Source organism: Hibiscus syriacus, unplaced genomic scaffold (assembly GCF_006381635.1).
Source record: "Hibiscus syriacus cultivar Baekdansim isolate YM2019G1 unplaced genomic scaffold, ASM638163v2 tig00110384_pilon, whole genome shotgun sequence".
Lineage (NCBI taxonomy): Eukaryota > Viridiplantae > Streptophyta > Magnoliopsida > Malvales > Malvaceae > Hibiscus > Hibiscus syriacus.
The window spans coordinates 1,140,837-1,165,585 of NW_024062715.1; the positions used below are offsets into that span (position 1 = coordinate 1,140,837).

At 35.9% G+C, this 24,749-nt stretch overlaps 1 protein-coding gene across 1 annotated transcript; it reads right to left on the bottom strand.

The window, feature by feature from the left end:
• Window positions 1-17,952: 17,952 nt before the first annotated feature.
• Window positions 17,953-18,953, bottom strand: LOC120122141. Its single transcript, XM_039141371.1, has 3 exons — window positions 18,489-18,953; window positions 18,297-18,373; window positions 17,953-18,159 (listed from the first exon to the last, which is right to left on the bottom strand). Exons 1-3 carry the CDS (start codon window positions 18,687-18,689, stop codon window positions 18,114-18,116), a joined length of 324 nt encoding a protein of 107 aa, XP_038997302.1. The 5' UTR covers window positions 18,690-18,953; the 3' UTR covers window positions 17,953-18,113.
• Between the last annotated feature and the right edge of the window lie 5,796 nt (window positions 18,954-24,749).

Below are 24,749 nucleotides of genomic sequence, written 5' to 3' on the forward strand. Positions count from 1 at the left end.
CATGAGTATGAGCTGATTATAATAAGTTGAGCCGTTTTTCTACGAAAATCGTTCCAAATGATAAAACCCGACGTGATTGGTTTATTGAGGGGTTGAGGCCAAAATTAAAAGAAATGATGTTGGCTTTGAGTTTGCCTAACTTGCAAGAAGTTATTAACCGAGCCAAAGCTATCGAGAGAGCACAAGAGGATACATTAGCAGTGGAACATAGTTTACATATGGGGAAAAGGGTTGGAATGCTTTCAACTCCCCCTTATGTCAATAGAGGCAAGGGCTCGAGTTCGAGATATTCGTACCAAAAGGGCTCTGCTGAAATTTCACAGAAAATAAAACAGTCTCATTCGGTTGCAGCTAGCTCAGGTAGAGCAGATGGAGAAAGAATAGCATGTCAAACATGTGAAAGAGTGCACCGGGGAGTATGCAGACTTCTTAGTGGAGCTTGCTTCCAATGTGGTGAGACCGGTCACTTTACCCGAAATTGTCTAAAGAAATATGAGGACAATCTAATGCAATCTGAAAGATCTATGGAAACATCTATTAGAAACAGAGAAAGTGGAAGATCAAGGGGACGAGATGAATCATTGTAGCGACAAGTGACTCATGGAGTTGCCAGAATCTATAATGTTATGACCAATGAGGATCGGGATGATCTGAAATTTTTAACAGGTACTTTTCATCTTTTGATTAACCTGTATTGGTATTAGTTGACCCTTGATCTATGCACTCATACATTAGTACAAGGTTGGCTAGAGCTAGACAAATTCCTGTAGAACCAATCTTGAGTTAAAGTATAGTCGTAAACCTAAATGGATCATGGTAAAAGTATGAATGGGAAGGTAGTAGACAATTAGTAAATGTTCCAGGGATTATATTATAGGTGAATCTTATGGGATTACAAATTGATGAGTTAAGATCATTGCCTAAAGTAACATTGATAATGATTGTGAATATAACGATAATTAGGTAATGTAATAGATACTCAAATAAGAAAAGTAGGATTGTCCGATAATTTCATCAAATTGTGAAATTACAGATGTCTTATTAGATTGATATATTGGGTTACCTCTAGATTGAGAGATAGAATTCAAGGTAGTTGGTTCTTAGAGTATTGAACATGTTTCTATGATTTAGTATCACAAGAATCAAGAGGAATTATCTATGTGTGATTTAGAGTCGGCAATAGTCAAGTTACTTTAAAAGATTGATTTCATTATCAAGATAGTGAGTGGTAATATAGTGGTGCTAATCACACGAGCCATAATTAATTGGGGAATTGAAGAGAGGGAATATGAGATAAAAAAGATGTTAAAAACCTCTAAAAGGGTAATAGGTGATCATTGATTATATTACAATAGAAGAAAAATTTCTAGATAAGAATATTATAAGAAGAAATTGAAGAATTAAGGTCAGGTTTGACAGATATTGTAGTATTGTGGTAAACGCACAAAGTTTTTTTTAAAAATTTGATGATTAATTTTATTAAGGGGGAGATTTGTAATACCCCAAATAGTAAGCCAATGACTAATTTGAAAATAATTAAAAATTGAAGATGTAATTGTATAATTTATAAAAGATAAGAAAATGAATTGAAATAGTGTTTGAACTAAATTGTAGAAATAAACGAATAAAGAGGGCATTTTGGTCTTTTAGAATGAAATGAATTTAAATAAAAAGAGGAAAGAAAACTAAAGAAGCTACTTTCTTCCTCCTTCATTCTTCCCCGTGGGTTGCTATCCTCCATAGCTCTAAAGGTAAGTTTCAATTATGTGGTTTTTCCTTTTCATTGTGGGTTGTTTTTACAACCTTAAGTGATAGGAAAGCTTAAGGAATGATTAATTGAGGTTTAAATCATGAAATGGAGAAAATATTACGAATTTTAGAAAATGGGTTTTGAAATGAAATGTTAGCATATTGGTGTTTATTAAAGTTTACTGATAGATTTGACTTACCAAAGAGATAAATGAGAGATTAGAAGTATTAGATGGGTTAAAGAACATATTAGAAAAAGTGGTTTGATTCTTATAATTGAATGTTCTTGAAAGATGTTAGATGTTTTAGGAAACAAATTGAAAGAATGTTAGTATGGATAGTTAAGAAAGAGTGTAATAGTATTGAATGAGGTAAATATAAAGAATTTTGACCTCATTTGGGTGATTTTCGAGCTGAAAACTGGAAAATCTAGGTAGGGGTATCGGTACCCTATAGAACAGTATCGATACCCTATAGAACAGTATCGATACCCTAGGCAAGAAATTAGGCTAAATTATATAAGTGGTATCGATACTGATTCAACCATTATCGGTACCCAAGCAATGTGGTATCGATACCATGGTAAGGGTATCGATACCAGTAAACATCGAATCTAATTGGGGTATCGATACCTAGAGGGGGTATCGGTGCCATAACATAGGGGTATCGATACCATGATGAGGGTATCGATACCAGGCTACATTGAAGCTAATTTTGGTATCGATACATGAATGGGGTATTGATACCTTAATAGGGTAGTATCGATACCATTAGTAGGGGTATCGATACCAAAGCGCCAAAAATGTTAATTTGGAGCTGATAATGTTGTACGAAGTTAATAATGAAAATTATGATTTATGTTAAGTTATAATTGTTAGGAAAATATTCTAACATTGGATATGGTACATGTTTTATAGATGCTTGAATAGATCGGAACCAAGCTCCTGAAACAAGCAACATTAAGGGCAAAGGCAAAGTACCAAAGTAATCAGCTTTATATTTGGGATACATAGCGAGGAAAGTCAGGTGAGTGCATTTAATTATGTATGTATATGATACAATAGTTATAGTTGTAGGTTGATTAATGTAAGTATGATGATTACAAAATGGCACTTCGTGTGAAAAATGTTAAGAAATTCATACTAAGTGTATGAATTTCTGTATAGGTCACTTCGTGTGCTAACATGATAAGAAATTCATACTAAGTGTATGAATTTCTATATCAGGCACCTTGTGTGCTAAATGATAAGAAATTCATACTAAGTGTATGAATTTCAGTATGGAAAAATATGGGTATAAACATAAGCACTGTATAATAAGGAAATTGGTCTTTATATTAGTAATGAGTATGCAAACCACACATATTTTTAAAATTATGATATTAGCACTAGGGATGTAAATTATGGAATACGAATTGAATTGAAAGATCTCGTGAGAGATGAAATTGTCAGAAGTTCATAATAGTAGGTGAATTGTCATAATTGTATTGGACGAGTAATCCATGTAAATTATAGAAAATTTGAGTTATTAGTACACTGGCAGTATGTGAATAAACCATAGAAGGTATAGTGATGGAAAGGGTTAATTGATATGATGAATGATTATTATAGTAGAAACTGATCTAAGGTAAAAGAATAAAGGCCTAATTGTGCATATGACAGAAAGGTGTCATTTATGCCAGTTAGATGAAAGGCTAAGTGCCTTTGAGGCCTAATTGTGCATATGACAGAAAGGTGTCATTTATGCTAGTTTGATGAAAGGCTAAGTGCCTTTGAGACCTAACTGTGCATATGACAGAAAGGTGTCATTTATGCCAGTTAGATGAAAGGCTAAGCGATATAAGTAGTATGAAGGGATGTTATAAAGGAAAAATGTAAACAAAATATAATGGGTATGAAAGGATGCCCAAATGAAAATACAAACCAGTGTATTAACAGTATTTAAGGTTCCACCATAAGGATTATAAAGTATATATGATCAATGAGCACCTTGGTGAAATACATGTATAGTACTTTTATACGTAATGTACACTGGGCAAATAAAGAATTAAGGGGGATAATATACAAAATGATAAGTATGATAAGTATAATATGATTAATTTCCATGATAGTATGGAAGAATTATGGTTGAAATAAGAATGGTTTAGTTGGTCCTTATAAATAACATAATTACATTCTTTATTCAGTATTCATAAGATACTGTTGTATAGTTGTAATATCATTGCAGTATTATGCCTCACTAAGTAATATTTAACGTATGTTCATTTCACGCGTAGGTTAAATACCAACTGAGTAAGGAGATCATCAGACATCAAATAAGAGTCACCTAATTCAGTAACAGTATGACATACATGTCTACTTTTGATATATTTTATTTGGCATGTAATAGGTTATTAAAATGCTATGTAAACATTTTTGAATTAAACTACTGTAAAACGTTGAATGGTGGAACATCAATTGTTAATTGTATATGTAAGTTAAGGCATGTCTTAATTATAAATGAATGTAAATGGTTTTATAAAAGGAAACAAAGTTGTACAGATTTTTCCAATGGGAAACGATTTTAAAAGTGATGTGACATCTGTAGCTTGTATACGTAAAGGTATACGAGAGATGGGTGTTACAAAGTCCACGTATTCTCTAGGATTTTTTTAAAATGGCCAACATTTTTGCTTCTTTTATAAAATAGTCGTCAAAATTTCTTGAAGTTTCAATCTAGTGACTAGACATGCAGCTTTGCTTTACCTCGATTCACTGCACTATTGACCGTGAGATGGCCGCCTGCAAAAGTCGTGACAGATAACCCCAATTGTGTGAAAATGTTCTGGAGTTGCCGATTCTAGTTTTTTTGTTATACTTATATTTAGGATTATGCCTTTATATTTTAATTTAATACAATTTAATTCATCTATTTTATAATAAGTAAGTTCAAATACTTAATATAGTTTTTTATTCAAATTAAAATGTTTACTTCTTGTTTTCGCTTAGAAAACATTTTAAAGTCTATTTGGTTAAATTATATTATATATATATATATATATATATGTCAATTTTTCTTAGAAAACATTTTAAAAATCATTAAAAATGTTTCCTTATAATTATAATTATTTTTATTATGTTTTAAGATAAGTTGTGTAAAATTTTAAAAAATTCACGACCGCGGCACTCGTAGAGACCACGATGGCATCCTTTATATATGCAACCGCGATAAACGTGACGCGACCGAAAACATAACCGTGAACGCTATTTAAAACCCTGGTAAAAACTTTCTCCCCATAGGTGGGGCTGTTGTTGGAAGAGCCATAATTAATAAAGGAAATGATGCTCTGAAATGACTAGTTAGTTAGTGACATGATTCATCATTGTTTCTCCTAGGAGCTTAACCACTTGAAGGAAGCTCTTTTGGTCCAAGCCTACCCCTGCTAGTACGATTCTGCTTCGCCGTTTTCAACTGCTAGAATTCTCCATCTATTTTAGCGCATAGACCTCCATCTTCTTTATTAGTGTTTTCATTTGTTTTTTCCCTTAGTGCTATCAAACCATCAGCGTAACAAATCCCATAAAATTTGTCTTTCTGTAATGAGTTAAAAAGAATTTAAATAGGGATAAATTTGAGTTCCATCGAACATCAATTGTTAAGTTCAAGCTTGATTGAATCAAATTTGATCTTTTTTTCAAGTCCAACTCTAACAATTTACAAGCATAGGTGTTTCATTAACAATGCACCAAAGAGTAGTTATTTGCGGCTGAAGTTCCATTTTGTGGGTTTACCTTTCAATCTTGTTTTTTTTCTCTCATTTCTTTAAGGTGGTTTCGCTTGAATTTGAATCTATGACGAGAGGTATTGGGTGTCGACTAAGATCAACATATGAGTTGAAGATTAAACTCAGAAGGGTCATTGTAATACCCTAAAATTTTGGCTAGTGACCAAAATGTAATTTTTGAAAGTTTAGTGGCTAATGTATAAATTTTAAAAAAGTTTAGGGACCAAATTATAATTTTGAAAAATTATGCATTTTGACGCAAAAGTGAATAGTTTACCCCCAAAAGTGACATTTTTTGTTACCTAGATTTTTTGTACACAGTTTGTATTAAAGGCTATAAAACAATAAAGTTTGAGAAAAACTAGGATAATCAGATCGAATCGAATTTTTGAGAAATTTTGAAGGATGATAGTAAAAGGTTAATAATGTCATTTCAATATTTTAAATTGGTAGGATTTAACATTTATCATTGGATTTAAGTTGATTTTTTCATATAAATCGGGTTGTTGAATTAAAATGGCAAGATTGTAAATTTGGAAAAACTACAAAGGCAAAGTTGGAAAATATGAATATATTTGTTCATATTTGACTTAGGATGATGTAAGTATGATGATATGAACATGTAATATGGTAACTATCATGAAAGTTTAAGGGTTAAAAAGTCTTTACAAATAAAATAAATTTTTAATTCATTTTAATTAGTTTTAAGCCAAATGTATTAAGATATTTGTTTAAAAAATTCATGAAATTATTCATCTTCTTCCTCCTTGGTTGTGACCTCCATTAGCAAGGTGAGGAAATTTTGTTTCTCATTTTCAAGCCAAATTATTTGGATTTTGGATGAAAGCATGAAATAAGAAATTAATCTACATGAAATTCTCTATCATTTGGTACCAATTATTCATGCTTTCCTTGATTGAATCCTCAGGTTTACCTAAGAGGTAAGTGGACCTCGTGGATTTTATGATTTAAGTTATTGGGTTTAATTGGGTTGCTTTTGGGCACAATTAGCCATAAAAGGGATTTGTTTTAATTAGTAGTCAAGATCTGAGGGACTAAAAGAGCAATTAGACCATTATTAGATTTTGAAGCTAAAATTTAAGGGTTTTATATGTTTTGGGATGTGGGGTTGCATTTCCTATCTCTTCTCTTCATTTCTTATTCTTCATATTTTCTTCATTCATCTTCTCTAAGTAGCCATAGCTCCAAGGTAAGGTCTTGAACCTTTTTCTTGTTTCATTTTCATTATAAATTCCCCTTGCAACATCGTTTTAAAGAATCAAAGTCTTGGTTTAATCCTAGCTAAAGAAAAATGGGGGTTTTCATCCAAATCACCAAGAAAAGGAGTGTGGCTAAGCAAGGAGCTTAATTTCGGGATTCAAATATCAAGGTAGTGTATTTTTAATCATTTGGAGTATCAAGTTTTCATAAATTTCAAGTATTTCCTAAGATTTGTGTAGATGAGCATACTAGGGTTTAATTTTGATTTCAAGACTAAAAAGAGTTTTAGGTCTTATTAATGTGTTATTAATGTGTTTAATGACACATAGGTACCTTAGTTAGCTCCTAAAAACTTCAATTCATGATTTAGAATCAAACTATGGACTTTAGGGTGATTTTTGGGTGTTTCCCAAATTCAAAATTTCCAAATTTCAAAATAGGGTAATTAACTAGGTACAAATTTATGGGTGTTGTGGGGGTGCTAACCCTTCCCCGCATGTAACTGACTCTTGAGCTTGATTTCTTGATTTTCACAGACACTAAAACTTGTATTTTCCCCTATTTTTATGGTGTTCCAATCACACCTCAAATGGTTGGTGGTGACTCCTCACATTTCAAAATCTTTTCTAAGAAAAACTCCTAAGTCGTAATAGTTTTTTCCCACCCGGGCGAAAAACGGTGACGACGACTTGACGACTCCACGAGGGACATTTTGTTTTCTAAAACAAATTGAGTGCCAAGACACGAGTTGATTACCCTATATTTGGAATTTAGAAATTTTGAGTTTAAATTTATTTAATTTACAATTCATTATATTATTTAAAAAAAAGATTTTTCTCTCTGGTTAATGCTTACACTTCTGTGAATATTTAGGATTGTTGCATATCATAGCTCTAAACCTGAGCTCAATCCCAATTTACCTAAGTAGGGTGAAATGTCACACCTCGTGGGGAGCTTTGGGTTTCCTCATGTGGATCTAACAAATTACATCTAGAAATCATTCTAAGTTACCTCTCCATTTATCAGTTATGATATACACTTTTAGTGGTGTGATACCCTAAGTTGAAACCAATTTGCAAGTCTATAATGGACAGAATCAGAGTCCTTGTTAACCTTAGCAGGTTGTAAGAATATCTTAGGAACCCTTTGCTAGAACTGGACTTCATGTAGAGAATTTAGCAAATCTAGCCCGCTAGAGCCATGTGGATAACCTAGGAGAACTAGAACGCATGCGGTTAGGACTCTTAATTTTCTTTGTATGCTTTATTTTTCAGTCTCAACTTTGAGTCGTATTTAATTATTTTTTCTAATCTTACATTCCTTTGAATAATCATTTTAACTAACTTGATTGTTTTTGTCTTGTTTCTACTAACTTGATTTCCTTTTGTCTTATCTTGGCTTTGTTGTATTTTTGTATGAACATGACATATCCTTCAAAGGTATTGATCCCTGGAATAACTGATCTTTTAGAAGGTTCTTGAAAAACAATGCCCATAACAATGCCTTTCATTAGGTTAGATAGAATTTTGAAGATTCTCTATATATAGATCGAGTAGCATCAAGAGATAGTCTACCTACTAAGGAGACAAGCCGAACATCTACCTGCTGAGGTAACAAGTTGTACTCAATAAGATTAGATGTTGAAGCCAATAGTTGAAGATTACAAACTATCTCGATAAATTTCTGAAAGTAGGAGACAAAGTAGAAGCTTTGAAGATTTTCGATATGCCTAATTCTGATGAAAGACGATGCAATACCCAAACGCTCGCAGGAGCTGGACAATTTGAAAATGGACCAGATTTTCACTTCCCCAGTGTACCGAAACATTGTCGGTTTCTCAAGAATTGTTCAAGGAATAGTTACTTTTGGGAGCAATTCATTCGTTGCATTTGTGGAGTACCGTCTTATTAGCACTTCCAGTATCTTTGATAGAGTACTATATTTGTAGCTTTAGTGGGCATGTGTATTCATAGAACGTTACTTATGTATTTGAGTTGTAACTTCAATATGCATTATTTTGTTTTAAATTATGTGTCACGAAGCTTCGATTTTGTAAAATATTTTTATATCAGATATTTATGTTTTACCATGATACCATTCAATATCTTTAAAAAGAAAATAAACAGGTTTTAAAAAGCAGAGGTTACCTCAATAGCCTAGTGTGCCACTTTAGATCCAATTGGGTTTACGATATTACATTTAGTGGTATGAGAGCATCAGATGGAGTTGGTCCTAGGACCCAGTGGTTGGTTTTTAGTAAAGTGTCAGTGAATACATGCCCCTAGGTACTTAGAGTACTTTTATAAGTTTGGAATCCTGATGGTGCATTCTTTCTTAATATGTATTGTAGAGTGTTGCGATGATCGATGGTTTCGAGCATGGTTTTGAGGATAGGATGGAGAGTAGAGCCTCTCATTCAGATAATGTCAACGAGGAGTTCCCACCTAGAGTTAAGGATTAGGGGATTCTATTAGGCGTAAGTTTGGCAAAGGCGATATTCTTCGAGGTTTGACTTCCATTCTCAAAGAGATAGTGGACGTCATTCCTAGATCATCGAGTGTTCAGTCGACCACCCAGAGTGTGTTAGTTCCGTCAGAGACCCCAGAAGAGAGATTGAATAGGTATAAGATATTCGACTTTTATGGTTCATACGATGATGATCTGATTTTGACCGATCAGTGGTTGAAGGAGACCATGAGGACTCTGTGCCAACTTCATCTTACCAACAGGGTAAGTTAGAGTGCGCCACTATTTTGCTCAAGTGTGATGATATCGATTGGTGAGAGAATGTATAGATGGCTCTACATCTAGAGGTGCCTATGTGGGATCGGTTCTTAGAGGATTTCATAGGCAAGTATATCGGTAAGTCATACATAGATGGTTTAAGAATACAATCCTCTCATCTAGTTTAGGGAGACCGCTCAGTGTTCGAGTATGAGAAAGATTTTCTCTGGTTGAGTCATTATGCTCCCGAGTTAGTTACGACTGAGTCCTTGAGGTACAAGAGGTTCTTTGAGGGACTTTACCTTGATATTCATGAGTAGTTGGCGGAAGACCCACTTAAGGTATTTTTAAAGTTGACACGGCAGGCTAAGGCCGTGGAGGGGTACAAGTTATGAGGAAGAGTTTGTTGGGAGAATTAGGTAGCCCAATTATGAGAACTTATGAGCTAGTAGACCGATCCTAGTCAATGATAGAGAGGACCAAATGTCCTCGAGAGCATAGGAGAGTGATGTCAGCTTTGTCACTCTAGTCGAGTTAGATATCTAATATAGGGTCTCGTAGGAAATCATCAGCTTCTCATCTGTGATGATCTTTAGAGGATTTAATAGAGTTTTGAGGAATCCAAAGTGCGAGCATTGTGGCAAGAATCATCGAGAAGGTGCATCAAGCTTTCTAGGAAGTGTTATAGATATGGATCTTTGATGCATATAGTGAGGGTTAGTACGTTGATAATGTAGATGAGATCTCAGGTATGTTTTCAAATGTTTTCAGCTTTTTATGTTGCTTCAGTAGGCATGAGTGTATGCATTCCTCATGGTGTTTAGTGCGCTAGGTAAGAAAAGTATTCGCGTAGATGATCTTAGTGTGGAGATCTTAGTGTGGAGACCCAAGTGTCGAGTAGGTCGACCTTAAAAAAGTAAGCGCGGTTTATCTTAGATATTTTTTGAGTGTTCGTGTGATCGGCTAGTAGAAAATTTTGAAACCCTAAGTTCAATATTAAAGAAAAAGATCTCCATGAGAGTGTTAAGAACACCAAAGTCTCTTTAGTCAGTGTGTCGATCACCATATTGATAGAAATATCAGGAATATCTCAGTCAGTGCCAAGGTACTTCCGTTGCTAACAAGGTGCATATTCTGATGTAGATGTTCTGGAACTCCCACCCTAAGTTTTAAGGGTACCGTAAGTCAGGTAGTGAGTTGTCCGTCTCAAGGTGTAGAGACCTCTAGGATTTCGTCAGTGTGTATTCGTGCACGATCAGTAAGTGAATCATCTAAATGAGCCAAGCCTCATTATTTATGTCTTCGTGTTGGTATATGAGTGTGAGTTATATACAACACATAGCAGTATGTAGTGTTGTATAGTATCGTAGACTTTAGGTGCTTCATATTAAAAGAAATCGAGTTTGTTAAGTGTCGTATAACTAGCGATAGCTGTCATCGACTAGATCAATGATGGTAAGTGTTAGCGAGTGCAAGATGTAAAGTCTCAGAATTCCTAAGTTAGAGTTCGATCATGTAAGATCACTTCTTTGTGTCGTGTACTCTTCAAGAGAGTCAAATGTTAATGGTTTCTCTAGTTAAATGACCGACTTTCAGCTGTGAGCCTCTTAGATGTTCGATCAGGTGAGCATAGTGAATGTAGGTCGTAATTTATATGAGAAATAATCAAGTTCTGTGGATGAGTATTGAATTAGAGTTGCGTAGTAGAAGCATAGAGATCGACGTTGGTCGAGAATTATCGTCACCTCTTTAGTAGTCGATATCGAGACATTGTTAGCAAGTGTCGTAAGTTCTCAGGGTCTGAAATGATGATTTGCCTATGTTCAATAAGTAAAAGAGGTTATTGGGTTATACAGTGAGTTAACTCGATTGAGTAAAGTTAACCAGAAAAAAAGGATTTAGCGATAGTAATTAACCTTAGGGTAGCGTCATCCTTGTGGAACATTCTGAGCGTACAGTGTTAGACATCAAGAATGTGATTTATTTAGCTTCATACTCTTCAAAGTTTTTCTCTTGAAGTTCACCATTGGTAGCTCCATCATAAAATCGTAGATCGATTTTATGAATTTCAAGTCGCATGTCAGTTTGTTGGGTTTTATGATTTAAGTTGTTGGGTTTAATTAGGTTGGTTTTGGGCCCAATTAACCATAAAAAGGGATTTTTAATTAATAGTCAAGATGTAAGGGACCAAAAGAGTAATTAGACCATTGTTGGATTTTAAAGCTAAAATTTAGGGGTTTTATATGTTTGAAGACATAGGGTTTCATTTCCCATATCTTCTCTTCATTTTTTCTTCTTCATATTTACTTCCTTCATCTTCTCTAACTCGCCATAGCTCCAAGGTAAGGTCTTGAACCTTTTTCTTATTTCACTTTCAATCTAAATTCCCCTTGCAATATCGTTTTAAAGAATCAAAGTCTTGGTTTAATCCTAGCTAAAGAAAAGTGGGGGTTTTTATCCAATTCTCTAAAGAAAATAGTGTGGCTAAGCAAGGAGCTCAATTTTGGGATTCAAACATCAAGGTAGTGTATTTCTAATCCTTTGGAGTATCAAGTTTTCATAAATTTCAAGTATTTTGCTAAGATTTGTGTAGTTGAGAATATTAGGGTTTAATTTTGATTTCAATATTAAAAGACGTTTTAGGTGTTATTAATGTGTTTTATGACACCTAGGGACCTTAGTTAACTCCTAAAAACCTCAGTTCATGATTTAGATTCAAACTATGGACTTTAAGGGTGATTTTTGGGTGTTTCCAAAACCCAAAATATCAATTACAGAGTTCGAGTATCAATATTGGGATGAACAATATCGATACTGGATAAATTGGGGTAAAAATTAAGGTTTCTGGCAGGGAGTATCAATATTGAAGGAAGTAGTATTGATACTGAGGGTTGTAGTATCGATATTGGATCCTCAGTCTCGAGACCGGCTGGTCTCCAAATCGAAGGACTGGTCTCTATACTGTAGGACTGATCTCCATACTGAAAGACTGGTCTCTATACCAAATGACTAGTATTCATACTGAAAAATAAGTATCCATATCGAAGGCTCGATATCAATACCCAAAGTGGTCAAGTGACTTCAAGATGTCAAATAGACTTAAGAGTGAGGAGTTTAAAATCATTTAAGATCGAACATCTATATCGGGTATAAAAAATGACTAGAATGTCTTTGAGGGCTAAAATTACGAATTTGTCCTTATGGGCCTCAAAGCGAGTAACTAAAAATGAATGACCATTATAGAGGACATACAGAGAAGTGGTATGATGAATTAATTAGACTACGAAATATAAGAATCATTTACTTCTAGAATGTAAGCGAATAGGAGACGTACAACCGTTCTTTTAACTCGAGGTTGGATTAAAGGGAAGCATAATAAGAGAGACTAGAGTGTCGCTAATTAGAGTTGAACCCGAGTCAAGTATTGGGTTAGTGAATAGCACAACCAACGAGTAGTAAACTTAGTAATTGTCATAAAAACCCTGATACACATAGAAACTTCGTTAGAGGCAGAGAATGACTAAAACGCCCTTAAATAATGAACGACCATAATAGAACATCTTAATAAATAACAACAGTAACAGACTAATAAACCTTCACATAACGTTCTAGATGAGAGAACGAGTGAGATAGGAGTTAGTGAGAGGATAACATCACTTTAGTGAGTCCAGCTGTGCTAGGGAATAGCCAGGTTACCTTAGTTGCCCTAGTGGAGCATTGTCAGTGCGAGAGACACTTCAGGAGCTAACTAAGGGCAAGACCCAAACACTCGCGAGGAGTGGGTTAGTGATATCAGTATTGTGTGGCCTTTCGGCCTTAGATATGTTTGTATAGTTACATCAGTCAGTACATTAGATATGTTAAAGCTTGGCTTGAAGGCTATGTGAGACTGAGCCAATGCTTCAGACAGGCGGACATTGTACCGATTCTATGTGACACCTGGTTATCCTTTAATGATCTACTTGATGGCTATGTGATGACTAGGAGATCATTCAATATGTTTAGTGGTAATTGCACCGATGCTATGTGATACCAAGTTCCCTCAGTAACTAGTGTCTAATGGCTATGTGAGACCATATACTAGTCATGTTTACATTTAGATAATGCACAATATGTTCAGGCCTGCATTCAAATAATGCATAGGAATATCAGTTTCGTATTTAGATAATGCGTAACAGTTACAAGCATTAGAGTTAGAAACATTTTAGAGGCATACTCATGGTGAGGCCCTTAATAGAGGACTAAGGGAAGCGTGAGACTTCTACTTCAGTGATAAAAATAGTAAAGCCTTAAGTAGGTAGCACTTGATCTAGATCGTGCATGTATCTACTGCTTAGTACCATGTCTTCATCGTGCTTGTGTTTATGAATTCTTATGTTGGTATAGATTAGCGATTATAATGTTGGGCTTTGTAAGCTCAACCTCTGGATGTTTTTCATTGGCAGGCCAGTAGCTTGGGTCGTTCGTGGAGCACCATCATAGTAGGACTTCCAGAATAACCGACAGAGTATTATTATACTGTAGCTTTAGTGTGTGTGTGTATTCATAGAACGTTACTTACGTAATTGAGTTGAAACTTCAAAATGTATTGTTTTGTTTTAAATTATATTCCATGGAGCTCTAATTTTGTAAAATGTTTTTATATTAGTTATTTATGTTTTACCATGATACCATTCAGTATGTTTGAAAAGAAAATGAACAGGTTTTGAAAATCATGGGATTCCTCGGCAGCCCAGTGTGACACTTTAAACCCAATCGGGTTTAGGGTGTTACAATTTAAGGTATGAACTACCCAATGCTCCTTTACATGATATTTTAATATGTTATTATCTATAGATACTTTTGATAAGTAAATGTTATATGATTTTGTTATAAAAAGTCCATTGTATGTGCATTGAGTCTTAGGTATAACTGGCATGCCATGAGGTGGAGTTATCTACGAGGTACATTCATGTACATTCTATATGGCACCTATGGTGCAACTTATCTACAAGACACTTTCGAGTGTAATTTATCTACGAGGCACTTTCGAATACATATTGTGCACACTTGACGAGACTCACGTATCTTTCATTCTCATGTGATATATATTGGGCTATGGTTATGTAAAATTAAAAAGTGCATGTTGCTCAATTTAAATGAAAGTAAATCTTTCATTGACCACTTGGATTGGATTACATGTGATACATATGTGAACTGTGTTTTACAGGAAAATAAGAAACTTTATTAAGTTTATTTTATATGTTTTCACATTTTATATGATACTACCCTATTATCTTTTACATGAGATTTTATACTTACCGATATTCTATTTTATTATTAATGTCTCTCTACTTAGAGTGTGATTGTTTCATGTGTAAGTAAAGTAAAGCGAGCAAAGTAAGGAGCTAGGCCCGACATCATCCTTTGAGGATTAAATTAACTCTCCAATATCAATATGACATCTTCTATGATGTTTTTGATTTTCTAGAGGGCATGTATAGTTTATATATTAGAATTGTTATGATATGTTATGATAATTAAATGGGTTGTAGTAGTTAATATGTATGAATTTTAAATAATTAGAATTTAATTATATTAGCTATGAATATGGATTTCTAAGTTAATATTTGGTAAATTTTATTTTATATACTATCAGAATGAATTTTTAATTAGGCAGTTTTAGGTAGATTCATTATTTATATGAAACAATATTGAACTGTCATATTGTTGCCTGAAATTGAATTTGATTTGAATGTTAAAATATTTTATCTCGGTTTTACGCTATTAAATATTTTTAATGATTGATGTTAAATTTGATGATTTTAAAAGAAATAATATTTTACCAATTTTCGAATAAGAAATGTTTTAAATATTTTATGTGACATCTATGACTCGTATTCGAGTACAGGTACGAGAAAAATGTGTTACATTTATTGGTATCGGAACTGCATGCTTAGCCGATTTTAGGCTTAAAACCGAGTTTGTTTTTAAGTGAAAACTATGTACATGCCACTAGAATGTCAATACTATTGATCTATTAGATAGAGTATTTCTCTGTATACAAATTTTATTATTATTTAACAAGTTTAATTTTGTTTGTTTTATCTTCTCATATGTGATTATGATATCAAATTTTTATACTTTTAATAATCCAAGAAAAAATAAACTCGTTCATCTCTAAATTTTATAATGATATTTAAATATTATTATCATTATTTATTATTTTTGTTCTCAGATTAATGATTTTGTCTAACAGATTGGAGCAAGATGTACAAAACCTCTACTATAATAGAACACATAATTCAACTACATTCTACATTTCATTGTCTTCATCGTTCAAGTCGCATTCAACCTCTTGGTGATGGTTCCTTGTTATGACAAGCAGTGAGACCCGATAACCATTGCTACCGACGAGACAATACGCATGGCAATCGGAATATCCGATGAGAAGACCAAAAGATTGTCAATACCATCTCTATATCTCCTCTGTTGGATCAGGTACATCACGAGGATTTCAATGACCATTCCGACAACAATCGAGCAGATACAGAGGTTACCAATGGCTGCCAATGCCTGTGCCATTAAGGTCTTCAATAGCAGTGGTTTATTATTAAATAATCTAAACACGATTGATTTGCATCATCATATAGAGATACGACCACGATTATAATATTTGTTGGAAGTGACCAACATTTTTGGTGTCGTCAACAAGGTGAGCAGCTATACCAAAGAAGATATGAACACCGGTGGCAAGAACAACAACCTCCATCTCACCTTTTCGCTGGTAGATCCTGAGAAAATCTCGTCACCTGGATTCTTGGTAATATATAGGGACTCGCCGGTGAAGGCACAGATTGATTTATCTTGAGTGCATCGCCTTCAAAAAGATAGGCATCCGTCGATATGATATCTCTCAATATGACGCTAATACATCTCCTGGCACCAGAATTGCAGCTTCTTGTTCATCCCATTTGTCATTTCTCAATACCTACAAAGTGAACCAAGAAGTTTATGGAAGGTAGGAGATGAGCTCTAGACTAGTAATGGAGAAGCAAATAAATGTACCTTTGTTTTGGGAGACAGACCAACCATCAAAGCAGTCGCGGCTTTACCAAGGTTGTTTTCCTCGATGAAACTGACGGGTGAGAAGAAAAATATATTAAAAAAAGAATAAATTAGAACTTTGTCCCTAAACTACTCTGGGTTTATAAAAAAGCCCCTAATTAATATTTTTCTGAATTTCAAGGGTAAAGTAAAAATTAAACACTTTCACTAACGTGGCATATCACCAAACTAACAAAACTCAACATCTTAGTGGTTAAAACTTAATAACATGACATTGTTAGTGACCAAAAATTAAGTTTTTTGACTTTGACGAGAAAAAATGTACAAATATTAAACGAGAGTGACCAATCATGTAGTTTACCCTTTTTATTTTTTTTAATGATGACATGACATTATCTTATGGACATGTTAGCATCACCTATAATTTTTTAATGCTAAGTGACTTAAACAGAACCAACATATAATGTTAGATTTAATTTTAAAAAATTAATAGTTGAATCATCAAAACAAAACCAAATGGTAGTTGGGTGACTAAATACAAAGTTTGCCCAAGGAATTAATAACATAATCAGCCTAGGGGATGAATATCTATGGGCTACGTAAGTAGCACACCTAATTTTAAATTATTTTCCTTCTCACTTCCCGCCCCAAAGAACACATTCGTTGGATCAGTTGAGTTCAGCCCAAACCAAACTATGTTACAAGTAAATTATAGTATATGAATAATCAAAATCTGGTTGTTTCAGTTATTATGTTAAATTCAACCATATGACGTGATTCTTTGAAACTACAATTTTTTTTTTGAATATATATTATTTTGAAATATCTTGCTCGAAATCTGACGTGATTCTTTAAGAGCGTAAATGGCCCACACACCTAGAGCCAAGAGGGTCCCCTACCCTATGATCATCCCCTTGCGATGAAAGGCTTCCATCCCTAAATGAGATTCGGGGGCCTACACGGAATATGCACACAAGTTCTGTGTTTGTTGAATCCCAAAATCCCATGTCTGTTTACTCTACACGATCCACCGACAACACATTATTTAGCGACCTCAGATCTATAAAGGTGCGAGGATTTCAAAAAGATTGTCGTCTCTAACATGCATTACAATCTGCAAATGCAACGCCATTGTGTTCATAGGTAAAACTTCTTTCTAATCTGCAAATGCATGACGAGAAGCATGCAAACTTCAATTCTCAAGCTTTCCTCACAATGCTAAAGCTACAAAAGGAACACACAGCAGAGCTACAGATTCATGAAACTGAAACAGTTGAGCGTTTTGCAGTCTAAAGTTCAGCAAGCAACAGAATGCAGAACCAAATGACAAGGACTGAATTTCATTCAACAATTGTAATGAGAAGAACCATTATCTTCTATTAAACAGAAAAACATGTACTTGTCACCTTACTTTGTACAAGAAGATTATTCGGCTCCAGATAAAGAAATAAAATGAATGAAAGAAGATGATGATATTAAAATAAAAAATTGCATTTTAAAGCAACTGAACCTAACCAGAAACATAAGGCAAATTCAACTTTGTTGTGTGAAAATCCTAATTCACAAGACTCCAGTAATCACAAATTTCCATCCCTCAGCCCAAATCGAATCATTTCTTTCGACATCGTTGCAAGTTGAAACTCCCCTTACTACCACTGCAGAAAGTCAGAATACAGAAATGAGAGATCTTAAATAAAACCCTTTTCTTTCATTTGTTTGGTTGCTGAGAAATCATCAGAAACATGCCCAATTTTTTGAATTAAAAGACACAGATAATATAAAGAAAATTTACCTTGCCGTTTTCAACCACTCCGGCATCTTGTAAGAATCCACTGTTACCTCCGTCAGCCACAATCCAGGAAACAAGTACTGTAACCAAAACCAAACAATCAACAAAAATATAAATAAATAACGGAAAACATCAAGCGCAATCGGAAAAGTAAAAGTTTGCAAAGAAGAAGAAGAAGAAAGAGAAGAAACTTACATCCAATTGCTTCTGAACATTACGCGTTCGTTTCTTTGGCCTTCTTGGAGGGCGGTGACCAACCATGGTCATGAAATCCTCCTCAATCTCTTTCTTTGATAGCGCCACCGAAAATTTCGGTCGGGGCCTTTTCTTATCGGAGGCGGCCGACGACGGTCCATTGTCTCTTACTCTTGGTGACTGAAACACATCATTCTTCATCGGAGAACTATAATTGTTGTTAGTTACTTCTCCGTCAATCGGAGCTTTGCACGCGGCACGCCTTGTCCTAAGATTCCACGGCCTCTGCTCCACCTCTAACGCAGGCGATTCTTCCCTCTCTTTCTCTTTAAGTTTCTGCTATTTTTAGTCTCTTTGAATTCTTCCTCATCATCGTCCGCGTCGTCGTCGCCGGACACTTCGTCTCTAAAAATTGAAACTTTGACCTCATCCGGCGCCGTTTTAAGATCATTCATGATCTTCTCCCTAGCTGCCTCGATCCCCGCCGCCGAAGCCTCTCTTCGGTATCCTCAACTGCAGCTCCCTTGCACAATCGGTGTTCTTGCTGCTGGGAGACGACGACTCCGATTCGCGCCGCCGCATTCCACCAACCACCAAAATCTCAATCTTCGAGGGGGGAGATCGGCGCCTTTGGACGACACCACGACGACGACAATGCTGGTATTGATCAGCGACGCCAGAGGCCGCGGTGGCGTTCGAAGCATCGTCGAGTTTCTTACACGTGAGATATCTCCGATTCCCCACTTCAAACAGGGAAGGTCGAAATTGTGGAGAGGTTTGGATCTCGGGGGTCCCATCGCCATCTCTCTATCACCAGAACACACCATTGATCGCATCACAGAGCGAGCTCAATCTTTTAACACCAAGAAAAATAAAAATAAAAAACAAAAGCTTTTCTTTTCTCTGAATTTCAAATGAAAATTTTCGATTTCCCTTTTCTTTTCTAACTGCTTTAAAGAAATTGTGTTTATTTTTGCCGCCGGTAGGTATCTACTCTGCTATGCCAATCGCAGGTAAAGCGTAGAGAGAGTTTTCGTCATAATAATATGGGAGTGAGGGAAAAGGATGGATGGGGCGGTTTTAACGTTCGGGTTATGAGATTCTCAAGGGTTTATTGTAATTTCATTCAGTGAGGGTGGGTATTCTGCTAAAATGCACCTAGGTTACGGGAATTGGGTTAAAGCGTCCTTTCACAGTTGGCGAATTTATTACACGTTTGTTTTTACTTTTTACATCAATTGTTTCGTATACCGGCGTTTTTCTCGAAAAATCATTGGTGATTAGTATATTTGTCGATTTAACATCAGTCAGATTATATTTTTCGATCTAACACCCTTAGCAGTAAAGTACGCCCCTTGCACCGCGCTATATGTTGATTTGGCGTCACGTGGGGTAAGGCGCACCCCCTGAAGCGCGCCTTATGCTGATATAGATACACGTAGATAAAGCGCGGGGTAGGTGTGTAATTACACCTAAGGCACGGGGCAGGGCAAGGGCTGCGCCTTTCCTATGAATCTGACACGCATCAGGAAGAAGCGCCTTAGGTGTAATTACAAAATTACCCCGACTTCAATACCCCCAAACCTCCCTATAAATATCTCCATCTTCAATCACTTTCATCACATCAAATTCTCTCAACTTCTCTCAAATACTCTTAGAATCTCTTCTAAGGTATATTTTATTATATTTTTAATATTTTGTATTTAATTTATTTTAAGTATTTAATTTATTTAATATTTTACTTATTTAATTTTTTTCATATATAAAATGGCAAACGATCTACTTCGCTTGGATGCAAATCATATATCTCGACACTTTATTGATACGATAACATTTTAACGTTTTAATTTAATTTAAATTATTAGTAATAATTTGTTGATTTATTTAATGCATGATTATTATATTAAGAATAAATTTTGTAATTATTTAATTTTAGGAGAATGACCGTGTATTAGATCCTTTTATTAGGAATCTTAAGTTAGTGATACCTAGCTGTGTCTTGTCGTATTTAGTAGATGCTGGATTCGGTTACATAGGTAGATATCAGGGTCACTGTAAGATAGAGCCAGACTTGATTTCTGCCTTAGTAGAGTGGTGGAGGCCGGAGACCCACACATTCCATCTTCCGTGCGGAGAGTGCACGATTACACTTGAGGGTGTTTCTATGCACCTAGGGCTTCCGGTGGATGGAGATGTGATATCGGGGATCGCGCATGGTTCATGGACTGCTTTGTGTCGGGATAATCTAGGACGTGTCTCGGAAAATTTTAACGGTGGTCGGATACCGTTAAATTGGTTATATGCCAATTTTCGTGATTTAAGCGAGGACGCGTCTGAGGATGAAGTTAAAATGTATGCACGGGCATGCATACTGCAGCTGATAGAAGGGTTGTTGATGCCGGACAAATCGCGCAACCAAGTTCACTGCATGTGGTTGCGACACCTTGGAGACTTTCATCTGGCTGGATCACTCAGTTGGGGCTCGGCAATTTTGGCTTTCCTGTACAGAGAGATGTGAGCCTGACAACAGGCGTAATGCTATCTGCGGATGTCTCCTGCTGCTGCAGTCTTGGGCATGGTATCGATTGCCCTTTTTATGTCCCGTTGTCAAGAACCATTCGTATTTCCACTATATCGAGGTAATTGTAAAACTGATTTCATATTTAATCATTTTATACAACGTATAATAATTTTGTTTCCTCGAATAGGTGGTCTACTGATAGGAAAAATCATCAGGAGCTACCTGATGATTTAGAAAAAAATTAGGGTTCTCATCGATCAACAGGCAGGCACACAGGTATGAATTTAATGTTTAAAAATTTTAGATTTAGTTATATAATTAGATTATTATTTGATAAAAATTATATATATATTGTTTTAGTTTGAATGGGGCCATATTCTACTGATGACGTGGGGGTGGTGATCCCACTGAGTTGAGGGGCTCATCAGATGTTTGGATGGCGATGGTCCCCTTGATTTGTTATGCAACCGTCGAGTGGCACTCTACTGATCGTGTGCTCCGGCAATTTGGTTGTTTTCAACCATTCGGAAGTACCTCGCAATATGGACGAGTTGCATAGCACAGATAGAGCGGCAAGACAGATACAGATTGGCTGGTGAGGCATCATGCGGGGTCGTGTTGTGGGAGGATTGACATCTGCGCCTTCCCCGTAGAGAGCCCATTTTTGATGACCTCTTGATGGTTGCTGAGGGTTAACGGGAAACTGTTTCTGCTTCCCGAGGATGCACGAGGGCAGACCTTTCCGCGACGTCGACAAAGATGTTCACCGACAAAGCACCATCGTCCCCCGACTCGTGGACGGAGAGCAGGTGCTTCCGGTTCATCCTCAGCTGTACTAGCAGGACCTTCACAGCAGCCACCGCAGCCATATATGATGCCGCCACTGCCTTTTCATTACCAGATGTCGCCGTCGCCATTCCCTTACCTGATGCCGCCGCCGCCGCCGCCACCGTCACAGATGACCCCTCCTGGAGGCTATTATGGGTCTATGTTGTAGATCCGACTTAGGATTCATATACTAGATATTTGACGGGGTTCATCCTCATCACCATGGCCGCAGCACAGACATCTCCTGTACAGTTTCATACTCAGCGATGTCTGGGTTTTATGAGTTTTCCCAGTTTTCGCAGGCCGGTGGGATACTCAGTCATACACCTCCAGGGTCCTTATTCTATAGAGGTGCTTCATCGTAATCAGCTCCTCATGTACCTACTCAGGATGACGACGACGACGACAACGATAATGGTGATAATGATGACAGCGAGGAGTCACAACCAGTGATACAAAGAAATCCTCCTTGAGACCGACAACCACCCTGCGGAACACATCGCGTCGCAGGCATCAATAGATTTTATTTTTTATTATATTTTTATTTAGTTTATTGGACTTTTTAATTGTAATTTTTATTATTCTCATTTAATACTACTTTATTTTGTTAAATTTGTTGGACTTTTTTTTAATGTATTTCAGTTGATTTTGTTTATTATCATTTAATATCAGTTATTGTAATTTGGTTATCATTTACCATTTAATACTTATTGTAAGTTTGTTGTATTTAAAATTATTTTGAAATACAAAATTGTTATCAGTTTGATAAAATTTAATGATTGTGTTCGATGACTTTCTTAAGTTTGTCACTTATTATCTCTTTTATTATAATCACATATAACGCAAACGTTCAATATCGTATTATTGTATCGTTTTTTAATCTTCATCAGCAATTATCGAATGACATTAACTTGAAGTAAATGTAAATTGAAGTACAAGAATTATTATTTGATAAACAAATACATCATTTCCTCATTAATTGTTACTTGATGGCAATAGAAGTGGACATGTTTTTCTAATGTGTCATAGGTTTCTACAATGCCCACATCTTCTGTCTTGTCTAGATCTTTCTCGAATATCCATAACGCAATGAATTGGTTGAATTTTGGATGACCACGCTCCCTCAATAAACTCGGATTTGGTACAATCGGAAGCCAATCTTGAACCTCATCAGGGTCTTTGTCATTACCTATGGGGTAAACTCAAATTCGTATACCTTAAAAACTTCAGATAGTAGGTATATGAGATCCACAAAATGTTTATAGTCTTGACGTGTATGCGAGCAAGCTGCTATCACATGAGAGCATGGATACTTCAGAGCTTGAAAAAACCCGCAGTCGCACGTTCTGTCCCTTAGATTTACTCTTAACGACACAGCTTCAATCCCTTGAAGAGGTCGCGGCAACTTTGTGACATGAAAATTTCATGCCTTCTAGAGAAGCTTGTTACAGACATTCCATTTGATGCATAAACTTTTTTTCTGTAGATCTGCAACTAATCTAGGGTGATAGACATGACCGCCTTGCATCCAGGTTTGAGCTTGTCCCCCGAGCTTCGCAAAAAGCGCCCCCAAACGAAAAATATGTAGTCTTTACCAAAGCTGCTACTGGTAAGTGACGTACACCCTTTAAGGTCAAATTGATTGCCTCTGCCAAGTTGGTCGTCATGTGTCTATATCGATATCCACCATCATATGCGTTCATCCACATTTCTTTATCGATGAGGTTGATGTAATTGTATCCTTCCTCGTTCTTCGCCCGCAAATCTTGAAGCATTGATTAAAACGTTCGAGGAAGTAGTTCGTAACCTGATAAAAAAATATATAACTTACTAAATTGCTTTCTTTGCAAAATTAAAACGATCGAAAAGAAAACACACTACATCAGTTTCACTTACCCAAACGCACAATTAATTGACGCTCATCATTCTTCTTGTACCTTCCATGGTAGTTCGCAGCAATGTGTCGAAGACAATACTTATGTTGGACAAAGGGTGGTTGCCACATTTGACCCAAAGACTCCATTGCTTCTTTGATCCCAGCTCCGCGATCTGAAATGACACAGATGTTTTCCCTCGTGATAACATGTGCACGTAAATTTTGATGGAAAAAAGCCCAAGAATCTGTATCTTCTCCTTTGATAAGAGCAAAAGCAACTTGAAGAATTTTGCGATTGCCATCTTGGACAACTACCAATAATAAAACTTGTTTGTATTTTCCATACAAGAAAGTCTCGTCGATCTGGACCACAGGCTTGCAGTATTTGACAGCATTAACGCACTGTGAGTAAGTCCAAAAAACCCGATAGAGTTGGTATCAATCGTGGAGAACTCGATCATTATGGTATGCATAGGAGGTTTCGAAGTCCACAATTATCCTGGGATTCAACCTCCGCACCAGCCTAAACCAGCCTGGAAGTTCGTTATAAGATGCATCCCATTCGCCATGAAGTTTGACAATGGCATTTTGTTTTGCCAACCAAGCTTTTTTATAGGAGACAGTGTATCCATACTGCGATTGTATAGCTGAAATCAACACAGCAACTATATGAGCTTTCTTTTACCATGGGTATAATGGCTTGGCATATCACTTCAGAGTCCAAGTTGGGATGATCTTGGTTGACCCCTCCAGCACAACATGTGTGAGGACTGTTGTATACTTTTAGTTCTCATATTTTGTTTTTCCCCTTCCTTTTCGATACTCGAACCATCCAATTGCACCCGTTTTCGCGTCGGGTACAGTAGCATACATATTTTTCGATCGTGGATCGGTTGACTCTGGACTGAACATAATTACAGATATTGTAATTTTTTATAGCCATCACCACTTCTTCTTTGCTTGAAAACTCCATGCCTAAAGATAACTCACCATTATTTATTGATGAGTAATATCCATAGTCACCGAGATGAGGCAT